The 12,134-nt window shown below is 43.2% G+C and overlaps 1 protein-coding gene across 2 annotated transcripts in view; it reads right to left on the bottom strand.

Moving 5' to 3' along the window:
• LOC147029721 (protein turtle homolog B-like) overlaps positions 1-12,134 on the bottom strand; it is a 162,338-nt gene that overhangs the window by 22,865 nt on the left and 127,339 nt on the right. For both annotated transcript variants that reach the window (XM_085872994.1, XM_085872995.1), the window contains 4 exons: positions 11,352-11,668; positions 8,938-9,086; positions 8,081-8,817; positions 5,506-5,724 (listed from right to left, as the gene is read on the bottom strand). In XM_085872994.1, the coding sequence (XP_085729120.1) occupies positions 5,506-5,724; positions 8,081-8,817; positions 8,938-9,086; positions 11,352-11,668 (1,422 nt within the window). The remainder of the gene's footprint in view (positions 1-5,505; positions 5,725-8,080; positions 8,818-8,937; positions 9,087-11,351; positions 11,669-12,134) is intronic.

Raw genomic sequence — 12,134 nt, 5'->3', positions numbered from 1 at the left:
GCTCATTGGACGCAAAGTCTGACCAGCGAGAGCCAAGGATTCTACGAAGAGACCTGGTACCGAAGGAGTGGTCTCCATCTCAGATCTCTGGTCAGAGACCATGTCTCACATCCATAGAGTAAGACTGGAAGCACCAAGAACTTAAAGATTCAGACTTTCATCCTCTTGCATCGGTACCGACAGTGCCACACCCCATGATGCAGCAAATTCATGACTCCCCAGGCCCAACCCAGATGTCCAGTGACCTCTACTCACAGCCTGCAGAGACATGAATATCACTGCCAAGGTCAGTGAATCTCTCCATGACCTCAACATCCTCACCACAAACAGGTACAGGCAAGACAGCAGCATCCAAGATATCATGGAAAGCCTGGATCTTAATTTTGACCCAGGAAACCCCTAATCCCAGTGGCTCCAACTCCTCATTCAGCACCTCGAGGGCCCCCATAAAAATATCCAGCATCTCCGCAAGGATGACTGAATAATCTGTGAAATCGAGGTCTGAGATCTTGACATTCCCAAACGATGTACCACAGCTTGAACTCTCTGACATCCTCCCAATAATCCAGTCCATACAAACACTGAAAAGCGTCGGCACCAGTGCACACCCCTGACAAACTCTTGCAACAATTAGAAGTAAGTCGGAGATGGAACCACCACACCTCACAGCAATCTCAGCACCAGAGCATTGTTCAAAAATCAGATTGATCCATTTTGGTGGCACCCCGTGAAGACCAATAATCCTCCAGAGGGCATCCTGATTCACTGAATCGAATGCTTTGCAGAGATCAACATTGGCTGCAAGCAGCCCCTGCCAAAACTCTCGTCTGCAATCAGAGAGGACCCAAAGGGCAAGGATAGGGTGAATCGTTGACTTCTTTGGTGTAAAACGTGATTGCTCTGGGAACTGGTGCTCAAGCAGATGGTGGTGAACCCTATCAATAATTATCTGAGCAAAGACCTTGCCCAACACTAACAGCTCGGCAGCTTTCCCCATAGTAGGTGTTGCAGTCCTGGCGATCACCCTTCCCTTTCCAGAAAGAGACAACAAGGCCCCTCTTCATGTCAGTTGGGATGATGCCTGTGTTCCAGGCAGAGCACAGAACTGCATGCAATGACGCGAGTGCAGCATTTCCACCAGCCTTGAGAAGTTCAGCAGAGATACCACAGATCAATGGAGCTTTACCCATTTCAACCGATTCACCGCAGCCTGTGTTTCCACAAATGAAGGTGGAACACAGTTCATTGGAGAGTCAGCAACAGGGATTGTAACACCCCTGATGTACAACTTGACAGCTGGTGGATCAGCATGGTACAACTGCTCAAAGAAAACGGCCCAGCGGGCCGTTACTTCAGACTCCTCTGTCAAGAGCCCACCTTCTGCTCTAACTGCAGTACACTGAGGAACAGGCTTGGACGAACGCAATGCGCGAATTCCACTGTATGCAGGTCGAGAATCACTTGACCATGGGTTATGCTCTACGCCCTCACAGATTCCTTGCACATCGGCCTCCTTGTCCACCTTTCGTGCAGGTGCAGTTTTACGCCTCAGCTCCCTGAACAGTTCAGCTCTGCCATTCAGCCTGGCCCTGTGACTCTGGTCAATGGTATCCAGTGTCCCTTGAGAGACAAAATTCTTCTTCACCCGATGGTGAGTTCCAAGACATCAACCGGCAACATCACGGATAGTGGTCTTGAAGGCACTCCACAACTCTTCAGGATTCCCCAAAGCACCCAGACCTCCCAAATCCCCACTCAGCCTGTTCACAAACTCCTCAGCCACCCTCTTATCCTTGAGCTTGCCAACACCCAGCTTCGGCTGGGAAGGTACCATTCTCCCAGATTTAAACTCCAACTTCAGAGTTGCTACCACAAGCCTGTGGTCAGTATTGAGGAACTGAGCACCCAAGTGTGCCCTGCAGTTCTGGATTATACTCCAGTGACCATCAACGAGCACACGGTTGATCTCCTTTATCACACCGCCAGCGTTGGAATACCAAGTCCAGCGATGAGCCTGTGGGTGCTAAAACCATGTCCCAGCCACCCTAAGTCCATGAGGCAGGTGATCGGCCCATTGGCCTCCTCCACTCACGTTCACAAGGAACTTGATTTTAGAAGGTATAAGGAAGAAATTAAAGTAAGAGTGGGAATTGAGATAGAGAGGCAATATGAGGTAGTACAACAAGTGGGTATGTGAGTTGGGGAAAATAAATGGGTCAGCCAAACTCGCCGAGACAGACACAAAATATCAAAACAATAAAACAGGCACGAGAAGACAGTAATGAGCACATAATATGAACAATGCGCTCTTGCGCACAAAATTACATATCACGTGCTTTTGACATGGTCTGGCACCCTGCCCTGCTCACCAAACTCTCTTCCTATGGTATCCAAGGCCATCTCCAGTCATGGCTCGCAGACTTCCTCTCCTGTCGCAGTCAACGTGTGGCCCTAAATGGAGTTCTTTCATCCCCTCTTCGTGTCCAGGCTGTAGTTCCTCAAGGTAGCGTTCTGGGCCCTGTTCTTTTTCTGGTTTTCATCAATGATCTCTCCGACTCCCTGGAAAATCCTCTATATCTCTTTGCTGATGACTCCACCCTCTGCCGTACCATCGGTCATCCCTCAGGCCGGCAAGCAGCAGCTTCTTCGCTCACTGCAGATCTGGATAAAATCACAAACTGGTCCAACACGTGGAACATGTCTTTCAATCCGGACAAATCTCACACTCTCAATAAGTCTCTCCGAAAGGACCGTTTAGAACCCCCCCCCCCATCCACTTTCTCAACAATCTTCTGGAAGAAGTCCTTTCTTTCAAGCTTCTGGGTCTCACTATCTGCCATGACCTTTCCTGGGAAAGCCACATTTCAAATCTCGCCTCCAAAGCCAGTCGCCGACTGGGAATCCTCCATCATGCAAAGTCCTTCCTCGGCCCTCCTGAGCTCCTGACCACTTACAAAGCTTTTGTCCGCAGTCTGATGGAGTACTGCTCTCCCCTCTGGGCTGGTGCTCCTGCCTCCCACCTCTCTCGGCTTCACGCTGTGGAAACCAAGGCATTTTGGATCATCGGAATCTCCACCAACGAGGCTGAGTCTTTGGGCCTCTTACTCAATCACCGCAGGTTGGTCGGTGGTCTTTCTGTCTTCTATCGTCTCCTCTCCAGCCTCCCCCCCCCCCGCTCTCTCTGCGATTTGTCCCCACCACATTTCCGCAGGGCGCTCATGGTCCGCCAAAAACCCCCTTCTGGTAAAACTACCAAAATCACCAATCACTGCTCACCTTCACTCTTTCATTCCTCTTTTTCCCCGCCTTTGGAATAAACTCCTTCACTCTATTCAATCCCATTCTTCCCTCCAGGCCTTCAAAACAGCTGTTCATCACCACCTCTTATCATCCCCCATCCAAATCCTCGATCTTTTCTACCCCCGATAATCCACCCAAGCCCACCTCCTTCAAATTCCCTGCTTTCCTTCCTGAAAGTCCCTGTAATGTCCATCTTCTATTCCCCATGTTCCCCGCCCCATCCCCCTTCCTTCCACAGATCTCCTAATGTCTCTGTTCCCCACTGTTTTGTCCTTCCCACTCCCACCCCCTCTTGTCTCATGCCCCCCTTGCTGTGCGTTGTGTGTTAGCTCTCACACGAGCCTCGACAAGGTACACAAAAAAAAGAAAAAATGGACACCAACAAAAATGCACAACAATCGACGGCAACAGAGACAAACCCGACATGACAGCTTAGACATTCATGATCCGTCAATGTCTTATGAAAAGAGTATGTGAGGTATTGCAGGCACTCTCGACAAATTACAATTTCCTGCCAGCTTCAGTCGAATGTCGGGCCTAACGAGCCGGATCACGAAAGACTTGGGCAAAAAACGTTCCCTGGCCAACCCCAAAAGAAGGTGGAACTAATTTGAGCTGTTAAAGAATAGTTGATTGGAATAATATCGGTTGTGTTTTTGACTTGGAAAACTTTTAAAAGGATCAAAAAAATTGACTACCCCTTCTTTTTACTTCTTCCCTTACCAATTCACTCAATTAAATAATAAACGAATCTATATAAAGTATGCAAAATTTCCAGAATTTTTACCAAATTTTATTCCCATATAACCAAATTCCTGCCCCCTCATTAGTCCCATTCCTCCCGACCGTTTTTAGCTCGCCTGTTTTAGAAAAACAGAGAGCTATAGCGATACCCCCACGTGAGCGTCAGCGTCAGCGTGAAAATGTTAAAGTTTTTGGTGCAAGTTATTTAGAAGCTTGCCGTTCATTTAATATGTGTACTAGGATGCTGATATTTGGCATGGAGGTTCCTTTAGGGTATACTATTGGTGTAGTGAAGTAGAAATTAAAAAATAATTTCTAATTTTTTTTAATTTTTGACCTGTTTTGAACTTAACTTTTTTGTAGCACATCAACGTTAAAGTTTTTGGTGCAAGTTATTTAGAAGCTTGCCATTCATTTAATATGTGTACTGGGATGCTGATATTTGGCATGGAGGTTCCTTTGGGGTATAGTATTGGTGTGGTGAAGTTGAAATTAAAAAATAATTTCAAATTCTTTTTAATTTTTGACCTGTTTTGAACTTAACTTTTTTGTAGCACATCAACGATAAAGTTTTTTCCTTTCTAACGTTTTTATCTACCACACTATTTTTTACTGATTACAATATACAAATACATATATTGCTTTAAAATTATTTGGATCAGACTTCACTGCAATGCTTTATAAAAAATATTATTAGACTCGTCTTTTAACAACGATAAATGTATAAACAGGCGAGCATTGGGTGGCTTTGACACCAACTCTCTGGTTAAACTCCTACTCCCCTACTCACCTTCCGGCTCCCTCTTCACCACTATTTTCCCTCTTCTTTTCCTTTTCTCAATTAATCCAATCCCCCCCCACCTCTCCCTTTTATGCAATAAAAGGTAGCTTGTCTTTCACTTAACAATGTTCGATGAAGAATGCATCTTATGCAGCAAATGCAACTTGTGAACTTTCCAATAATTTAAGACACACACACACACACACACACACACACACACACACACACACACACACACACACACACACACACACACACACACACACACACACACACACACACACACACACACACACCCTCAAGACATCACTTACATGGTTGTGAATCACCAACTGACTGTAACACATGAGACAGACATCACAAATGTGTAGACATGATAAGACTGAAATTTGCTGCCTAATAGTGCATTTCTACAGGAAAGCATCTGTCGTTGAATTGATTCGGAAACTAAGGGTGATGGGTGTTTTGCTATGCCGAGCTAATCACCGAGACCTAATAGTCTGCTGTGGGTGATTTTTATCTGATATTACATATTAAATCAAGAAAAAGTTTTACCTCCATGTAAGTGTTATTTTTGAGGAGGATGAGATGAAACTTCAAATTATCACTGGAAATATATTTGATTTAAGCTTTGTAGCATTACTAAACCTCCATGTTTGGCCTCATGCCACATATATTACCTGTGTTTGCGGCTGGCAGGTGACCTGGGCTGGTTGTTTGGGGGAGTGTGAGGCTGAGCGGCCAGGGCGTGCCAACGACCTGGCCCACGGGGTGCGGCCATTGGAGGCCGGTAGGGTGGAGGGGGTGGATAGTGGGGTCCATGCTCACCAGGCGGTCCAGCCATCATTGCTGCAGTATCTTCTTGGGAGCGGTGAACATCTGAGAATCCAGTAAAAGGCCTGTGTGGAGTAACAAAATGGATAAATAACAGGTTCATCAGAGAGTCTTGCACAACAATTGAAATTTCAAAATCGAGATTACACCAATGCTTGTGTAACAATGAGTTCAGTGTTATACTTCAGGCAATGTTACAAGGGTGGTTCAAGGTTAACCTGCACTATTTATTCTCATCAATTTGAAAGTAAAGTGAAGTTTATAAACCCAGTTCTTTCAAGGTATTCCCCAACCAAATGTGCATACAGTATTTGTCTAACTAGTGTGGTAAACCCATCATTGCAAAAGCACAAATAATTATGGAGTGGTCACACAGCTATTACCGCGAATCCGTTTTCACATCCCCGTAACCTTGAAACCTGATGACATTCAGATTATTGAGTGATCCAAATATAAATCACAGAATTGTATATTTGAGCTGTGGAGTGGTGGGGCTGCGTTGTGGTGATATTTAGTCAAATTAAAGACCAAATACAGCATTGGAGTCATCAGAAGAAACCCGAATAAGCAAAGAGCAAAGATAGAGTCATCAGAAGCTGAATCCTGATAGGATTCAGGTTTCAGCCACTACTCCACAACACTCAACCCCATCCAGGTACAGCCAAGTGAACCTTCCAGAAACAATTTGTAAGAATTCACTTCTCACGAGACAGCCAGATTAAGAATTTCAGGTGCAAGTTAATGATCATGGGTTCCACAATCTCAATACTAGTACACAGTTCTGATATAACATTGCAAACACTGATGGAGCAATTGCCAAAAATTAACTGTTTCATCCAAGTAATGTTTGCAGGTATACACAGTATACACATACATGTCCAGCATACATTTCTGACTCGCATCCATTGTTAATTTGTTTAAACATGCAATGCTTTGGTGTGAGATGCCACCAAACGAGAAAGCCAATCTCTTTTAAATGTCATCTAATGTGGTATTTCCGTTCACAAGAAAGTTGTAATCTTAGGTAACACATCACACACTGTTCACCATTTTGTTGGAAACGCCTCGAATCCTTTGTGCAACTTAGCATCACTTCTCATATGATTATCTCGAGAAAAAAAGTTGCAGGTTTACCTTTCACCACCCATCTCAAATCGAAAAATCCAGGCATTTGTTCCATAAAAGGCAAAGTCATTAGGATGAACATGATCACAAATATGAGGGCAAATGGTTCAAGGTTGACGTGAACGTTTTATTCCCGATAAATCATAAGGTGCAAGAAAGTTGAGAAAATTTCACCTCCAGTATATACCAAGGTATTCCCATTCACACTCGCCAATTCGATGTGATAGCAACTTGATGCCATCCGCGTGTAAATCTTTGGGACTGGTACGCACCTATATCAGGACTCTTGCTTTGATGTCTTCATCATTCCTAAACCTCATGTAACCCATATTTCCTTTAAGCGGGCCAAAGAGAGGAATGTCAAAGTGTGACATGTGCCGACTGTATAGCGAATTATTTTGGAACTTCACAACCCATATGTGCTATAGTAGTGTACACATTTGCAGTATGAGGATGAGCATTGTCCTGCGGTAAAGTAATGCCCTGAGACAACATACCTGACTGCTGCCTGCAAAATGTTTGTCTCCACATCATTGCGTTAAATAAATAAATAAATAAATATAATCAATAAATCATTCCTCTCCCTCTAGTAGCCTTTCATAAACTCCACTGTAATGGAGTGATGAGATGAGATGTGTCCCATCTCATCTCTCGACATGAGATGTCTTTCTGTCAAACGTTATTGTCCATTGATACCCCCACCCCATCCCCTTACGCTAACCTTCTTGGATTTCAAATCAATGTTTCCCCACTTCTCACATTGACATCCAATTCCTCCACAATTTCATGTGCGTACTGTAAGTAATTCTGCATTTCTCCAACACATCTGATGTTTGCTTGAATATAATCGCTCACCATATCACAGCCATTTTTGAACTCGTTACCCCCATTTAAACATAAATACAACTACTTGAAAGACGTACATCACCAAATTGTGCAGTCTCCTGTGAATTTCAGATGATTTCATGTTCTCCTTCACAAGGAACTTAATGACGCACGTTTCACAGCACATGTGACTAAGTTAGTCACTAACTTAGTCACAATGAAAAGCATTGGTGATACTTCTCATACAACATGCCCAGGGCATACACAATATCATGGTGCAAAATTTCAGCATCACATTATTATTTTATATATATATATATATATATATATATATATATATATATATATATATATATATATATATATATATATATTCTACAATAAAAAGTCCATGTCAACCTTGAACTGCCCTCATACATGTTTTTTTTTTAAGGTTTTATAAAGATAGAAAAATGATGTAGTACTATTCACCCTGTTGGTGGTCGAAATGCAGTCATAGCATGACGCTCTATCATATGCTTGCGATTTCCTGTTGGCACCTTTGTGACTCGCATATCAAACAGTTCCTCATAATCTGGAGGCACTGTCATACAGACAGCCACATCCCCACTGGAAACGTTTGGCTGCCAAGGCCCCAGCCCATCATTGTTACATTCCTGACAGTTGTTGCCCCAAGTTTCCTGCTCATGCCAATCTGAAACTAGACTTTCATTCCCCCAATGTTGCCCTTTCCATGGATGAGGCCAGCATGATGATCGACTACCATAGCCTTCAAGGCAGGGTTCCATGACTGTCTGCTCCCCACAACCATTTCCACCACCACTTTTCCCACAATCGCCAATATTGGTCTCTCCCCAGGAACCTGGCTCTCCACGACCCTGGCCAAAAACACAGCGATTGTAGCTCGGTGAAGGTGAGTGTGCAGGAGAGACAACTGGAGAAAGACCAGCTGCTGCACCTGCCGAGCTGAGAGATGGTGAAAGTGAGTATACGAAAAGGGAGCGTGGAGATGTGGCGCCTGGAGGTGGTGGTCTCGGAGGGGCTACCGAGTCAGGGGAACCCTCGGCGCTGCTCAGCGAGAGCCTTAAGGGGTCCCAAGGTGGAACATGAGGTGGACCTTGGCTTTCAACTTGAACTACAGGGATAGGAGGTTTCTCTGAAGAGCTGGGGTCCCGTGAAGATTCTACCTTAGCATGGCTTTCACGTTCCTGGATGAGAACAGAAGGCAGAAGAGAAAAATGAAAAATATGAAAATTTAAGACTATGAACAAAGCAAAGCAATGAATCAATGTCGAAGAATGAAAACGATGGAATAATAAAATTGTAACCTGTTGCTTCCGGGTGCTCAGAAGTCCTGACTTCTTGAGCTGCATCTTCATTTCAGCACGCTCGCTAAGTTTCAGACTCTGGTTCTTCACGCGACTGTGCTCAGTCGCCTGGCGTGGTGCCACGGGTGGTCTAGGTCTTGGTGGTGGGTCTGACGGAACACAAATGCCCATTCAAGTCGTACAAAAATAATAGCTCAATTGTGCACATCATCGCACATGATGAAACCAAATTTCATTTTGCTGACAAATGTAAGATTGAAGAACCAGACAGTGTAAACGGTGTTTTGAGAATATTTTAAAATATCTGTCTGACAATTCTAAATATGATGTCTCAAACTTTTTTTTTTACATTTATCGAAGGTTGATGGAGGACAAATATTTTAGAAGAGATCAATGTACTTTCACATGACTTACAAGGACATTCGTGGACAATTGTATTTTCGGGTTGTCCGTCTGTCTTTTTGTCTGTACGTATGTCCGTCCACACTAATTTTCTCCGTTTTCTCTGCAACCGCTTATCCGATTGACACGAAATTTTCACCAGAGGTTCGACAACTTATGTAGAATGTTTAACTGATAATTATGGCACATGTCAACTCCTCCCCATGTAACATAAGTGTGATTTTGATGATGTCATAGGTGGCTTCGTTATGACGTCATAATTGCATCTATCAAACGCTTTATCCGATCAGTATGAAATTTTTGAGGGTCATCTCGGTCTAAATTGTAAGGGGGGGGGGGGGGAAGATTGATGACATCATCAGTCACGTGGTTCGGCAGCCATATTTTTAACATAAAATTCTTCAAAAAATATGTGGTCGGAGGCATATCTTGACGTCGATGAGTGCCATTCTACAGGGTGCCCCACAGAAAACCAGGAAATTTGAGATTTTGAGATTTATTTTGCCGTATTTTACCATATCAATAAACTAACATATAAATAAAGTGTATCTTTGTTTCACACAACATCTAAGTTTGCTTTTGCTTTGTTTGAAAATAAAGTGCATCTTTGTTTTACACTACATCTAAGTTTGCTTTTGTTTTGTTTTAAATAAACTGTACCAAATTTCCTGGTTTTCTGTGGGGCACCCTGTAGTTACCTTCGCATTCTGCGAAAGGTTATGTTTTGGTCGCTGTGTATTTATTTATTTGTGAATATGTATGTTTGTTTGTTATTCGCATAACTCAGAAAGTATTAAACCGAATTGCATGAAATTTGGTGGGATGATTTGTGAGTATCCAAGGACGATTTGATTAGATTTTGGGAACGATCGGGTCAAAGGTCAAGGTCAAGGTCATGAAAAAGTCAAAAACACTCTTTTGAGCATAACTTCCTTCATAATACAGCTATCGACATGCAACCACCGCCATATTGTTCCATGACGAGATACCTTTCGGATATGTAGTGTCGGATTTGACGTAACGTCATCGGAAGTGCATCTAAATGACGTCACAAGATGACGTAAATTTTCACTTTTTGATCTCATCAGTTTTGATCATACCGTTTTGTAGGACTTACCTTAAGGACGTCACACACCAAATTTGACTTTGATTGGACTGACCATTATGACGTCATTGACGTTTGAACATGACGTTTTTCAATTGTGGCTAAAATGTCCTGATATTTTACATTCAAATATCTATATAATTTATAAAGCAAAGTCTCCCAAATCCAGGCATTAGGATCAGTACCAAAATATCTGTTTATTGATGTACAGGTTTTGCCAATTAACTCTGTAGTCAAGGTCAAGGTCACACTCAAGGTCAAAATATACTTGTAGGCATAACTTCAGATCTAATAGAGCTTTTGACATGAAACCAACGTTAAAACGTTCAGTGAACTACGAACTTTCAGAATGGTAGTCCCGGATTGGACGTGACGTCCCCAGAAGTGCGTCAAAATGACGTCAAAAGATGACGTCATTTTCAACTTTTTAATTTTTCAGTGTTTATCATTCCATTTTGTTGGACTGCCTTCAAGGAGGTTACACACCAAATTTGACGTCAATCGGACTGACGGTTGTGACGTCATGGACGTTTTAAAATGACGTTTTTCAAATGTGCCCGGAAAAAAGTTGCGGCGGCGAAGGTATGCGCTCTACCGAGTGTCCGTTCTAGTTTTATACGTTTTTGTAACTCATATATGGGTTTCCAAGAATTCCTGCCATCGCCTGATATTTTCCACTCTCATTATACATAATCCTGATACCACTGTTCAAGGCAGTGATGTTGTGATCACTTAAAAAAAGCAAAAAAAAAACAAGGCTCATTGATTATATTGCCAATCAAAAGCACCTTCCATTCGGTGATTAACCAAAGTGAAAACATCCAAGTGTCACAACTCGCACACCCATTGCATTTAGAACATGCGGAATCAAAATGTCAATTTGAATTTAAATCTCCAAATTACTCACGGCTTCCCCCTCTCCTTGGAGATGGTCTTGCTCTCACAGCCTCGGCCAGTTTTCGACTTGCCTCGCTGGCAACACCTCGACCCCTTCCTCTGCCTCCACCACCAACTCTTTGCTGTTCTGTAGTAACCGGAGCTCGATCTCCTTCCTCGACACCGAGCAGGAACCGGCCATCTGGACCTCGAGCAATGAGTTCAATCGGTGAGGTCGGGCCTGGGCGGCGTGCTGAGGCTTGCTGACGAGCGTGAGATCGTCCAGGCCTCAATTCCAGTGGCTGTGGTTGATCAGCTTCATCACGGGACTCAGTACCCAGTGAAGACCTGAAGCAATACATCGCAGATCGAAAATGCTAGAAGGCCAAAACGAATGATGACGTATGAGGGTAATTTATGGACATAAGATATGATAATCGTTTTATATTGTTCTTGTGTAATGATAAAATGCCACAATAACTTATAAGCACTATTTAAAAAGCATTGAAGATATAGGAAATTATTTAATATGTGGGTAAAGCTTCATGGACGAAGCAGCATCATCCAATCTCATTATACTGTTGGCCAACATCTCATCCACATCAATATATTATAGACTTATTGTGAGGAATTATGAGTGTGTGAGATTGAAGTATGGCTTAGGCACCGTATTGTGTGTTCAAATTAAAGAGGAATTGTGTGGAGATGAAATAAGTCTTACCAATTGCTTCCACCACCGAAGGTGAATGAAGGTTATGTTTTCACCCCCATCGGTGAACAGGATGTCTCAAAAACGTTGTTGATAGATTCGGAC

Source organism: Eptatretus burgeri, chromosome 3 (assembly GCF_056783735.1).
Source record: "Eptatretus burgeri isolate ZD-2024b chromosome 3, Ebu_testis_v1, whole genome shotgun sequence".
NCBI lineage: Eukaryota > Metazoa > Chordata > Myxini > Myxiniformes > Myxinidae > Eptatretus > Eptatretus burgeri.
The sequence above is the reverse complement of the archived record's forward strand: the minus strand, read 5'-3'. Positions and strand labels throughout refer to the sequence as shown.